This window comes from Mustelus asterias, chromosome 21 (assembly GCF_964213995.1).
Source record: "Mustelus asterias chromosome 21, sMusAst1.hap1.1, whole genome shotgun sequence".
Taxonomy (NCBI): domain Eukaryota; kingdom Metazoa; phylum Chordata; class Chondrichthyes; order Carcharhiniformes; family Triakidae; genus Mustelus; species Mustelus asterias.
This window is the reverse complement of record NC_135821.1, coordinates 73,031,465-73,044,890: the sequence shown is the minus strand read 5'-3', so window position 1 is coordinate 73,044,890 and position 13,426 is coordinate 73,031,465. Positions and strand designations below refer to the sequence as shown.

The window sequence follows — 13,426 nt, the reverse complement described above, 5'->3', positions numbered from 1 at the left end:
ATTGTTAGTTTTAAATGTGAATTTGTTAGCCAAAGCTGTTAAGGGAAATGGAGCAGAGGTGTGCATGTGGAGTTAGGCTGCACATCAGCCGTGATCTCATTAAATAGTAGAACAGGTTTGAGGGCTAAATGACCCTACTCCTGTTCCAATGTTCACTTTGCAAATGCCTTATTTTCCAAAGTAAATGAACCCAACGTTTTGTTTTCCTGGGATGTAAGCGTCACTGGCAAGGCCAGCATTGGTTACTCACCTCCAATTGCCCTCGAAGGTGGGGGTGTGTCATCCATTTGAAATATTGCAATCTGTCTGGTGCAGGTACGCCCACAGGTGCTGTTTGGAAAGGAGAATTCCTTATCTCTTCCTCATAAATTCAGTGAAATGAATACGGTGTCAAACCGCTAGTGCATATTTTATGCACATGTTGTGGATGGGAGAGAGCCAAGCAATTTACTAGTGTTACCAATTTCATTAAATGTTGAAGATCAGTTTTTAAGTTGGCCCCAGGCACTGCTCTGATCTTGATCTTGTGGCATACATTTACAGAAAGACTCTGCTTTAGGGTGACCTATCATATCTAGAGTATTCTATCTATCTGTGCTATTGCTATTTTCAGGAGAGTCTCAGTATGTGAGACTGCCTCAAAATAGCACAAGCAAACCTCCTAGTGTGTGTGCAAGCAACCAACTATACGTATAATCTATTTGCTGTTAGCTCTCAATACTGGGATTTGGAAAGGATTGAATATAAAACACGAATTGATTTGAAAATGCTATTTTGGAATTAGTTTTGAAGAAAGTGTGCCATATTAAATAGAAGTGCAGTACCAGGGAATGTTGTTGTCTGGGACAACTGGCATCCAGTATTGTGATTTACTATTTAAGGAAAACTAGTTACATTTTGATGCACATGGGCAGATGTTACCATCTGTGCAGCTGTCTTTTAATAAATTGTAACTGGGCTGTGTGATGCTCCAAAATGTCCTTAGTTCCGTGTCAGCTTATCTGGTATGCGATGTGTTATTTTAGTAACAGGAAACGAATGCCTCTTTAATTCGCTGTCCCTCCCTCTCTCAGATCACTCTGTGTCGCAGCCAATCATGGTGCAGAGACGTCCTGGTCAAGGCTTTCATGGCAGTAATGAGGTCAACTCTGTCCTCTCTCCACGGTCTGAAAGTGGAGGGCTGGGTGTCAGCATGGTGGAGTATGTGCTGAGCTCTTCCCCTGGGGAAAAACTGGAGTCCTGCCTCAGGAAAGGACCATTTGTAAGTATTGGAAGCATTTGCTTTGCAAAAATACCGACACTGTAACCATGGATGGAGGAAAAACCACACACTTAACCAGTAACTTTAATGTTGTACAATGTGGTTTTTCATTATCTCGAATTGATCCCAGCACTATCATTAGTACTTCATCCTGGTGTTATACAGTTCAAATTGGTCTCTAAGTACAACCCAAGTTTGAAAGGGCAGACTGTGATGCTATTCTGCAAAATGTAAGTGATGCCTGTAGTTCAAGTATATGTAATTGAGACTCTGCATATAATCCTAGGTACAGCGCCCCACCCCTGGCAAATCTTGGCTGACTGCTAAATTATATTTTCATGGGCACTCAAGTGACCATTGTTCATATGTGAACACTGACAACAAATGTTGTCAGGCTATTTTGGAAACAGAAGGAGGAATAGGCCATTCGGCCCTTTGAGCATTCTCTCCCATTCATTTTGATTATCATGGTTGATCAAATTCAGTGTCCTGATTGGATGTTACAATTAAAGCAGATTAGAGCTACATCTAATTTCTTCTTGAAATCACACAACGTTTTGGCCTCAACCACTTTCTGTGGTAGTGAATCCTGCAGATTCACCGCTCTCTGGGCGAAGACTTTACGCATCACCTCAGTCACAAAAGACTTACCTCTTACCTTCAAACCATGACTCCCCCGCCATTGGGAACATATTTACCACTGAGAGAATTGCAGCCATGTGTAGCTTTGCCCTTGCATGATGTCCATCACATGCATTCATACATATCTAATGCAGGTTGCCAATTAACAGGTAGGAATGGGAACACAAGATGATTCCCTGGTTCAAGGTCCAACTCGGGGCTCTTTCACCCAAGTTAAGACAATCTTAAACCTTCCTTGCCTGACTGGCTTGACAACTGAATGGAGAAACTCTGAACTATTTGGGCACTTGTCCAAGTCGATGATTTCTACAACATATCATCCATTTAATAAAAACCTAATTAATGTGCAAAGAGTAGCCCTTTTCACTCTGTCACTGAGATGCCAATATTCTTTCACTCATTTAATTCACTAACCCTGTTTATTCTGCATACTTTTAGCTTTGTTTTAACCAGTGCTCTTTCTTGGTTGTACTTTTAGCCTCTTGACAGCATCAATATTAATTACAATACCTTCAAAAATATATTGTTTAACTTTGTGTTATGGGGCTCGTCATTCAGAGGAATGATAATGATACTATGACCTGTGCACGTATTCAGCTAAGGGAATAACATTGTTTAAACCTGTGACTCTTATAGTATGGCACTTCACCTTTTAATAAAGGTGCTTTCCCTGTCTCTTCCCACACCCTCCTCTTTGCCCATATCATTTAGGGTTCGGGAGACGCTGAGGCTCATAATGAAAAGGGAGACAAGAAAGGAAAATCTTCGTTCGATGGAGATAAGATGGGAGACCTGAAAGAAGTGGAGGATGATGGGATTGATAAAACAAACGGCCTGGTGGTACAAAACGGCATAGATTCTGATGTTAAGGACTTCAGGTATGCAGTGAGAAGTTACAGTATCCTTGTTTCACATAATTTTTGTTTAAAATAAAAAGTGGAATATTTGCCCCACTGAGATATGACCTCTTTTTTCACTTGCACCGATATCAGAATTTGCTTCATGCTCTGGAGCTGTTACAACGGCACATTCTGAACATGAATAATTTTCCATACTTTGCGAATTGCACAGTTCATCACCATTGTGGCAAAAAGTAAAATTTCTTGGCATGTTTATAAATGTTAATGGGGCCAGGTCTTGTCTCTCCCACCTCTCAAACAAAAAAAAATTGTCCTTCAAAAATCAAAAACATAACTTTGAAAGTGCTACTGACAATTTCATCAACATAGAGGATGTGACCAAGGAAAAGAAAACCAACACATGGTTACATGTAATAGCAGTCACATAATATTGTATGCTATTTAAATACACTAAAGCAGCAGGGGGGAAAAAAGTGCAGTTTATCCTATAGACATAAGGTGCAATGACAGCTAGACCAGAACCAGTGCCTTTGTGAGTCAGGGGTTTGAAAAGAGCACTGATCTTCTTTGCAACACCAGTGTTTGCCTGGTTGAACCGTGACAACTTTTTTCCATTAAAAAAAAAATACAACCACTGTCAGTTACATCAAGTTCACTTGTGCAAAATAGATAAAATATGAACTTGACCGAGACCACAGTTTGAGCCCTTTGTGCAGTTTTTTGCTGCACTCCTCAGGAAAGATGGTAAAGCAATCAAGCGAGTCCAAGGCAGATTCACTAGTGTGCTGCCTAGTTTCAGTAGAATTCCCAAGCCTGGTTGTGAAGAAGACACTGAGACAAGGATGCTTGGGTGGATTACTTTTATTACATGCCACAGCGCTTACTTCTCCACTCTGTATAACAGCAGATACCCAGTGCTGGCTGTCTCTTTATATACACATTGAGTACAAATCATCAACACTCAACACCTGTTCACTTTATTACTTTAAACTATTGGGTATTAAATATCTGTTAACAGAATGCTCTTAGATGCTAACACCTGATAGGAAGAAATGTAATAACTGTGACCAAAGACCTGGGAAAAATGGGACTGGTTCCATTTGAACAGAGGAGATTATGGGATGATTCAACACACATTTTTTAAATTCTGAGGGGTGACAGAGAGCAGGTAAAAACACCTTTTTCCCCAGTGATCGGTGTCCAGAATGAATGGATGTGGGGAAAGGTTAGGCACCTCGTATTAGGGCTACTGCTCAGGTGGTGACTAAATCAGTGTGGACTGGTTGGGTTGAATTGCCTGTCTCCATGTTTCTATGTGGAAGAATACATGTTCAGAATGTGCCATTGTAACAGCTCCAGAGCATGAAGCAAGCTTTTGAACAGAAAACAGTATAGATATCTATAATATTTTGTTTTGGGAAAAATTCTGATATCGGCTCGAAGTGAAAAGAAGTCATTGCCTTTCCATGTCTTTGCCGCCTAATCTTCCAGATATAGATCTGGATATCCTAGATATAGTCATCTTGACAGCTGCTAAATATTTTGATTTTATTCTGAGCTCCATTCAGATGGATATCCCTGTATGAGACCAAAACCTCACTGGTGCAAGTCATTAAGTTATTAACAAGAGTAACAGGAAGTTGGAATGTGTCATAAATGAATAAAGTGTTGATGCTTGCTGAATTCAGTAGTTTTCCATTCATTAATTTGTTCACTTGCGAAACAAAACCTTTTATCCAAGTATGTATTTCTTCAGCACAGTGTTGCGATTAATCAGCCAGCGTGGAAGATTTATTTCACTCCTGAATTATTGGCCTTTCAAGTTAGGGGGAGGTAAAGAGATGCAAGCTGTGTAATATCTGCTAAGTAGTTAAGGTCTTCTGAACCCTCGTGCACACCTACACTGCAATACTTTCTTGGAAAGGGGTAGAGAAATAAAACAATGGTATTAAGTGCGCAATTACTGCTGTGTATGCAGTAGTCTCATAAGTGACTCTCTCTGCAGGTCATTCAGGAGAAGTCAGGAAACATTTATTCGCTTAAAGGGTAGTAAAAATGTGGAACTTTTCTCTCATAAAAAGCAGCAGATGGTGCACTTCATAATTTTAAATCTCAGACTGATAGAATTTTGCTAACCGCAGGTATAAAGGGATTTGGAGCTGAGGTGGGTTTAGGTTAGAAATCAGCCGTGCTCTCGTTGAATGACAGAACAGCCTTGAAAGGCTGTTTAGCTTACTCTGCTGTTTCTGTGGTCTTTATTCATTCGTGGGATGTGGACACCAGCATCTCTAATTGCTTTCAGGAGAATGGTGGTGAGCTGCCTGCTTAAGCCACTGTCATCCATGTGTAGGTATACCCACAACCATTAGGTAGAGCAGAAGTTCCAGAACTTTAACGCAGTGACAGTGAGGGAGCAATGGCATAGTTCCAAGTCGAGCTGTTGTGTGACTTGGAGGAGAAAGTGCATGTGGTGTTGTTCCCATGTGTCCGTTGCTCTTGCTGACTGAGATTGTGGGTTTTGAAGCTGCTGTCAGAGTAACCATGGCGAGTTGCTGCAGTGTATCCTGTAGGTGGTACACACTGCTGTTACTGTGTCCCAATGGTAGAGGGAATGAATACTGGTGGTGGATTGGAAGCCAGTCAAGCGGGCTGCATTGGCTTGGATGTTGTTGAGCTGCTTGAGTATTGTTGGGGATGTACTCATCCAGGCAAGTGGTGAGTATTCCATCATGCTCCTGACTTGAGCCTTGTAGATGGTGGACAGGCTTTGGGAGTCAGAAAGCTGGTCATTTGTCACAGAATTCCTAGCTTCTGGAAATTAGAATTGCAAACAGAATTTTCAGAGCCTAACAATAAATTTAATATTGTCATATGAACATAAGGATTGGGCGCAGAAGTAAGCGACTTGGTCCCTGGAGTCTGCTGCTCCAGCATTCAGTGAGATCATGGCTGATCTGATTGTAACCTCAACCCCATATTCCCACCTACCCCAATAACCTTTCACCCCTTTGTTCAGAATCTGTTGAACTCTGCCTTAAAAATATTCAAAGATTCTGCTCCCACTGACTTCTGAGAAAGAGAGTTCCAGAGACTCTCAACCTAAGAACTAGGAGCAGGAGTAGGCAATTCCGTTCCATGAGCCTGCTCTGCCATTCAATACAATCATGGTGACACAGTGGTTAGCACTGCTGCTTCAGCGCCAGGGGCCTGGGTTCAATTCCGGCCTCGGGTCACTGTCTTGTGGAGTTTGCACATTCTCCCCGTGTCTGTGGGTTTCCTCCGGATGCTCCGGTTTCCTCCCACTCTCCAAAGATGTGCGAGTTAAGTTGATCGTGCTAAATTGTCCCTTAGTGTCAAAGGGACTAACTAGGGTAAATACATGGGGTTCTCACAATTTCACATTTGTTTATATTATACTCCATTCTTTGTCCACTCACTTAACCTTTCTTGTCCCTTTGTAGCCTCCTTGCGTCTACTTCGCAATTTACTTCCCTACCTATCTTTGTGTCGTCTGTAAATTTAGCAACCATACCTTCAGTCCCTCCATCCTAATCATTAATATGAATTGTAAAAAGTTGATGCCCCTGTGGTGCACCACTTGTCCCTACTTTTCTATTCTATTCCTCTAGAAATGAACCTCAAGTATTTTGTTTGTACTCGGGTTTGTTTGTTAAGGCCATACCAATGTTGCGACTTCGAGTGATTAATATATTTGTATTTCTTTAATTTTATATCCCATTAAATCTCGAGGAATAAGTGGCCACATTCCAGTTTTGTTGATAGAAACAGAAAATTGGCCATTTTTCCTTTCGTACTCCACATCCAACCAGGGAACACTTGCATTTTTATGTAATTTCAAGCATGTGATCCTCCTTAAAACATTTTACATAATGTTGCATTTAAGGAACATTCTGTGGTCTGTTTTCCCTTTGTCAGCAGCACATGGCTTACTGTGAAACTTTTTTGATTCGTGTTAAATAGCTCAGCGACTATATAAGAGTGCATTTTGTCTCCTTAAACCATGTATCTTTTGTTCGTTTAGCAAAGTTTTATCTTTAGGATTTTAGACTTTGCCAACAGTGAACTCGATTATTGATTCATGGGGAAGGCATTCATCTTTAAAAATCTCAAGTTGACTTGTCAATCAGACTTTTTAACACAGCTAAGCAATCAATTTCTGCAAAATCTTGATTTTAAAACCTTTAATGTAAACTCCAGATAGCGCACATTTGTATTGCATTTTCCTTTTCTCCGGTGACAGATGTAAATTTGTATGATTCTGTTAAGTATGTGTCTTATGGTGACGAGACGTGTTTCAGAATGACGTGTAATGTTTCTTTGTGCAGCCGTACACCCGGGAGCTGCCAGACCTCCCCAAACGAAGTAGTGGATCTTCTTGGACCCAACCAGAACAATTCCGATGGCCTCGGTCAGCTGGCCAACAGCAACAATGTAAAACCTACAGAAGACTTCAACAGTGTTGAGTCGCAGAATGTGCCCTTGGATTCTATGGAACCTGTCGGTCTGGACTCTCTACAATTTGATTACTCCAACAGTCAGGTGCAAATGGATTCTGCAACAGCTGCTGTGAGCCTGTTTGACTACAGCTCGCAACAACAGGTCAGTTTATCTCCATCATCTGCAGCGCTGAGAGTTTAGGTTGGAGAATTAACACACTCATCAATTCATTTTTGATTGGTCTGAACTGAAGTGCTTCACATCCCTGTCCCAGTCTTCTGTCCAATTCCCGGTTTTGCATGACTTCTACTCTGCTGGAGTACAGTTCCAAAGTTCTTGACAACTGTGGCAGATGGAATTCAATGCCAGCATAGTGAGGTAGTGCATTTGAGCTACATTTTCCTGAAAAAAAACATAATGATTATGCTTGACTGGAGGACAGTTTTCAACACTGGAAAAGAGGAAATTGTGTGGTGATTTAATAGATGTTTTTAAAATTCCAAAAAGATGCTTAATTCTTGAAGTAGATAGAAACTAACCTTTTGCAGTGGTTGAGAAGGACAGAATAGCTTGGATAGATGAAGAATATGAAGAATCTCCCCGCTTGGGCGGGGAGAGGAACTTTCATTTTATCCAGGTGTTGATTGCTCTTCCAAGTTCCTAAGGCTGCGGTCATGTCAACATTTGAGAAATGTGAGTTCGAAAGAATAGTCATGTTGGATTTGAAACATTAACTCTGTTTTTCTCTCCACAGATGCTGCCAGACCTGCTGAGCTTTTCCAGCATTTTCTGGGTTTTTAAGAAATAGGGAGGGTTGGTTGATGGAAAGGGAGGGAGATAAGGTTATAGAAGTAGAGGAGGAACAGTTGGATTAAGACTATTGCTTGTGTGCAGGATATACACCACATGAATTTGGGCTAAAGGACCTGTTTCCTATGATAATGTCTACATTATCTATGAAGTCCCTTGCCCAAATGGTGGGTAGCAAGTGTGAGCAGGAGCACTGGCTGTATTTTCAAAGTTATTTCTAATTACCCAAATGCTGCCTGAACTTGGATCAGCTTTATTATTAATTAGTTCTTGGAATATGAACATAGCTCGTGCCCATCCCAAAACGCCCTTGAGAAGGTGGTGAGCCGCCATCTTGAACTGCAGTCCATGTGGTATAGGTTCACCCACTGTTGTTCTTTTCTCCAACAGTTTGATGCAACTGACTACCTTGTTGAGACATTTCAGAGGACAATTATGAATCAATCTATTAATTGGATTAAAATTCCCCCAGCTGCCCTGGTGAGATTTGAACTCTTGTATCCAGAGGTTTAGTCTAAGCCTCTGGATTGCTAGTCCAGTAACATTACCTGTTAATTACACTCTACTAATTGAGCTCAACTGGGCATCAAATTGACAATGTTCTGGTCTATATAACTTCGAACCATATTGAGTAATGCCTTGACCCATTGGGCCAGATAAGGAGTCCTGAACCTGCCTTTATAATTCAATTGTACCCTTAGAGTAGATTATTCTATCTCGCTACACGGGCTTTTACTTGCTCTGCCCTTCTTTGCGATTGTTTTGCCATCATACCAGACTCAGCCTCTGCATAATGAGTCTGCCAAGACCTTGCTGCGGATTTCTGTAAATTCACTGCCAGAGTTAAAAGGTTTGGCATTACTGCATCATCCAAATAGCAGATTAACAGTTAATCAAGCATTTAAAATTGAAGTTTAAAAAAAACAACCAAGAATCAGAAAAGTTACGGTGCAGAAAAAGGCCATTCAGCCCCATTGTGTCTGTACCGGCCAAAAATGTGAAGAGAATAAATTAGCCGCTCGTTTTAATCCCATTTCCAGCACCTGGTCTATAGTCTTGTAGATTACAGTACTTCAGGTGTGGATCCTTTTAACCTCAATCGCCAGTTCCAGCACTAAATTCCAGGTGCTTACCACTTCTGGATGAAAATGTTTTCCCACATGTCCCCCGTAATCTTTCCATCAATGACCCTAAATCTACGCTCCCTGGTAATTGACCCCTCAGCTAGAGGAAGTGGGCCTTTCCTGTCTACCCTCATAATTTTGTACACCTCAATTAGGGTCACCCCCTTAGCTTCCTCTCTCTTCTGAGAAAAACAACCCAAGCTTATCCAATCTCTCCTCAAAGCTGCAATTTTGAAGCCCTGGCAACATTCTTGTAAATCTTCTCTATTCTCTCCAGAGCAATTATGTCCTTCCGGTAATATGCCGACTGGAACTGTACACAAACTTCTGGCTGTGGCCTAACCAATATGTTATACAGCTCCAGCATTACATCTCTGCTTTTGTATTCTATACCTTATCCAATAAGGTAAAGCATTTTGTATGCTTACTTTACCACCATATCCACCTGTCCTGCCACCTTCTCCGACCTATGACCAGGCACTCGCAAGGCCCCTCGCTTTTTCAATCCCCTCCCATTCATTGAGTATTCCCTTGCTTGCCCTTCCCCAAATGCATTACCGTACACTTTTCCAGATTGAATTCCATTTGCCACTTCTCTACCCACTTAACCAAATCATTGATATAATTCTAGAGACAACGGCTATCCTCTTCACTATCAACTGCACGGCCAATTTTTGTGGAATTGCAAATTTCCCAATCATGCCTCCCAACATTTAAATCCAATACAACAAATATCAAGGACCCAACACTGAGCCCTGTGGATTGTTATTGGAGACCGCTTTCCATTTGCGAAAGCATCCCTCGACCATTACCCTCCTCTTTCCTGTTGCTGAGCCAATTTTGAATCCAACTCACCGCCTTCCCTTGTATCCAATGGGATCTCACTTTTCTGACCAGTTTGCCATGTTGGACCTTGTCAAAGACCTAACTAAAATCCATGTAGAGAACAACCACTGTCCTACCTTCATCATGTTATTTCCTCAAAATATTCTGTTCGGTTAGCAAGGCAGGATCTTTCCCTATCAAAGGCATGCTGACTATCCTTGATCAATCCGTGTCTTTCTAAGTGAAAGCCTAACCTGTCTTTCTGGATTGATGCCAATAATTTGTCCACCACCGAAATCAGGCAGCCAGGCCTATAATTTTCTGGCCTATCCCTTGCAACCTATTTAAAAAGGCATGCGTCTTTAACATTTGAAAATATAACACAGCTTATTAAAATGATTCATTATAACTAAATCAATAGCATTACATTAAACCTTAGAAACTGTAGATCTGCCAGTAATTAATCTGGCCAGTTACAAGTCAATCACAGAGGAAAGTAGGTTCCGTTGGAATCTGAACAATGTATTCTATATAGACAGGGGAAAAAGTGTCCTGCAAACTGTTGAGAGTCTAACCTGTATAATACAAATTTCCTTAAGCTCTAAGCAGTGGGCTTTATTGAGGAATAATGAGAAAGGAAAAGAAAAACAGCTGACATTAGAACTCCAAAACTACATAGCAACAAATAATTACAAGTCAATCACGGTCTGTTAAAATGAAAAATTTGGGTGTGACCTTTCTTCAGTTAAACTCAACATTAACTCTTTTTACAGATCCTGGCCTATCTGCATTTCCAGCAGAGGTCCCCCCCCACTGTGGGTGTGCTTCATACTCCGCTGGGCTGGGAGGGCTAAATACCCAGCAGTGTATAACAGTATCACAAAGGAAATTCACTGCCTTGCACTTTAGGGTTGAATTTCCTCCCCCTCTCGATGTGGTACTGAGTGCCCCTCTTGGTCACCTGATGGCTGGGATTTTCCAGCCTCACCCTGGTGTGTTCCCCCGTGGTGATGCAGCGAGCCATTCAAAAGTCCATTGACTTCGGCGGGACTGGAAGGTCCCCCTGGCTGGAGGGGCTGGAAAATCCCAGCCAAGTGATTGCTACTGGGAAACAGGGCTATTCTCCCCGTGTATTGTGTAACTGCTGTATCCTTGCTCTCAATATAGGGAATAATGTTTATGTGTGTGTTATGATGGCTGTCCCAAGAGTGCTTTTTAAAAAAACTTTCACCGTTCCTTCATTTTGAAGGGACGGGTAACCCTGAAAATTGTTCCCTGCTGGATGAAACCTGCTGGGTTTCCCTTGGAAATTTGTGTTGAGAACTAATGGGTTTGAAATAAATGGAAATGAGGAAGCGACGGCCGAGCTAGTTAATGGAATAGAAATGTACTGCGGTTGGGCTGTGAGCACAGTAAATGGACCAGCATCCCATGTGTTTTAACACTCCTCTTTGTTTTGTTTAGTTATTCCAGAGACAAAATGCATTGACAGTTCAGCAGCTGACAGCTGCACAACAGCAGCAATATGCCCTTGCAGCTGCTCAACAGCCACACATAGGTAAGTCGTTTCCAAGGGTGTCATGTTATCAAACCACTTTGTGTATCTATCGTGTACCCGCCTCAGTATCAGATGGGAGATTATCTGGTCATTCAGGTATTTGTGCAACTCTCCGTATTTGGCTTTACTAAACGTGAAACAAATGAGCTGAAGGTTTGACGCAAATAAACATGAAATCCAAGATATTCAGGAGACGTTAACCTTGGTAGTAATTATTTGTAATTTGGTGGCTGTCTAATGTGTTGGGTGGAAGGGAGGTGACAGTAAATTCTGGAGGAAGTACTTACTAATGGCTAGGATGACATCTGTGTTACTTGGGCAAGGACCCAATATAATTGAGATCTCGGCTTAATGGTCCTGTTTATGTGCTTCATTGCCTTCTGGAGCCATTGGGTATCCATGGAGATGTGTAGCTATGTTAAGGTGTATTAAGCGTGGGCATGGAGGCTCAAGATAGCCATTTAAGTTAAATGAGTTTGCTTGACTGGGTCAGTACATTGTTAAAGGATTTCAAAATTAACTTGTAACATGAGCTTTCCAACTGCTACTTAAGAGTCCTTGATGTTCTCATCATGCTTGAACAAACTGGATATTAGAATTAAATTATGTTTAATTACAGTTTGGTAACTGGTTGGGAGGGGTAAATGGCTTCCGAGACACAATGTGCTGCTTCAGTTTGAAAACTGCACGTTTCCCCTTGAGGAATTTTCAGCAGTTAAGCTGTGACGCCTTCCTTTATTAGATGTGTTAAAGCCCCTGAAATTATCATTTTATCGCAGTACAGCGCTGCTGGGCAGTCAAAAGCCACCAATAACACTGCAATGCTTTGCTGGGAGATTAAATATTCAATTTCTATACTGTTTAATGACTGAAGAATTCGGGGCTAACAGGAGAGTACTTGTATTGTTGCACTGATGATTTACATGTGCAGTGGCTCTTTGCTTATCAGACAGAATAAAAAATCTTTTTACTCGATTTAGAGACACGAAATATACCAGCGTGGTACCACTTAACCTTTGCATTGATATGATTGTATGGTTCTTTTTGTTGTAAATGGGAACATTGCATTCATTGTAAAGGTCTGGACCCGATGGCACTCTGGGCCCTCAGTCGGAAACTGCTCAGTGACGAGGACATTTAATGTATTTAATGATCTGAGCACCACGCAACTGTCCGAAGGTTGGGTGGGGTAGTGAGAGAAAGCCTTATCAGTGTTTGCAAACTAGCTGTATAGGGTGGCTCTTTAGTCTGTCATGGCAAGACATCACATGGTGTACTTATCAACTGAAGCAGCAGGAAGTTTATTGTCCTTTATTTCAAATTCTAACTAGTTTAGTTGCTTGGTTCTTAGTTGCTTGGAATCTTGCAAGCCATACCTGTTTGTGTGTGTGTGTGTGTACATGCGCGCGCGTGTGTTGTTATATTGTGTGCATCTGTGAAGTAGTTGACCCTGAGTTTTTAAGTAACAATGAATTGTTAGTGCTAGTTCAAATCAACTTCCTATTGGGAAGGCAATCTGATTTTTTCCTTGCAACAATTAAGTTTTAGAGTGCCATAATTGCAGAAATAATTTTGTTGGATGTAAAAAAAGAAACATACAATGACATCTAACTGTGTGCATGCTATTGATTTGTAATTGCAGTTAATTTGCAAAGCTACCAATGTATGTTTCCGGTTTGTGTTTGAACAGTGACGATTGTAACTGTCATTCCAAATACTTTATGTAGGTTTTTTATATGTTGCACAGGTATGTTTTCAGCAGGCCTTGCTCCAGCAACCTTTGTTCCTAATCCATACATCATTAGTGCTGCTCCTCCAGGCACAGACCCCTACACTGCAGGGCTTGCTGCAGCTGCAACTCTAGCAGGTAAAATGCAATGATCTGTAT

General features: G+C 41.4%; 1 protein-coding gene across 18 annotated transcripts in view; it reads left to right on the top strand.

Moving 5' to 3' along the window:
- Positions 1-13,426, top strand: part of LOC144509409 (pumilio homolog 1-like) — a 140,923-nt gene that overhangs the window by 87,212 nt on the left and 40,285 nt on the right. For all 18 annotated transcript variants that reach the window (XM_078238252.1, XM_078238238.1, XM_078238251.1 and 15 more), the window contains exons 5-9: positions 1,074-1,261; positions 2,615-2,781; positions 7,110-7,383; positions 11,445-11,538; positions 13,286-13,405. In XM_078238252.1, coding sequence (XP_078094378.1) covers positions 1,074-1,261; positions 2,615-2,781; positions 7,110-7,383; positions 11,445-11,538; positions 13,286-13,405 — 843 coding nt within the window. The remainder of the gene's footprint in view (positions 1-1,073; positions 1,262-2,614; positions 2,782-7,109; positions 7,384-11,444; positions 11,539-13,285; positions 13,406-13,426) is intronic.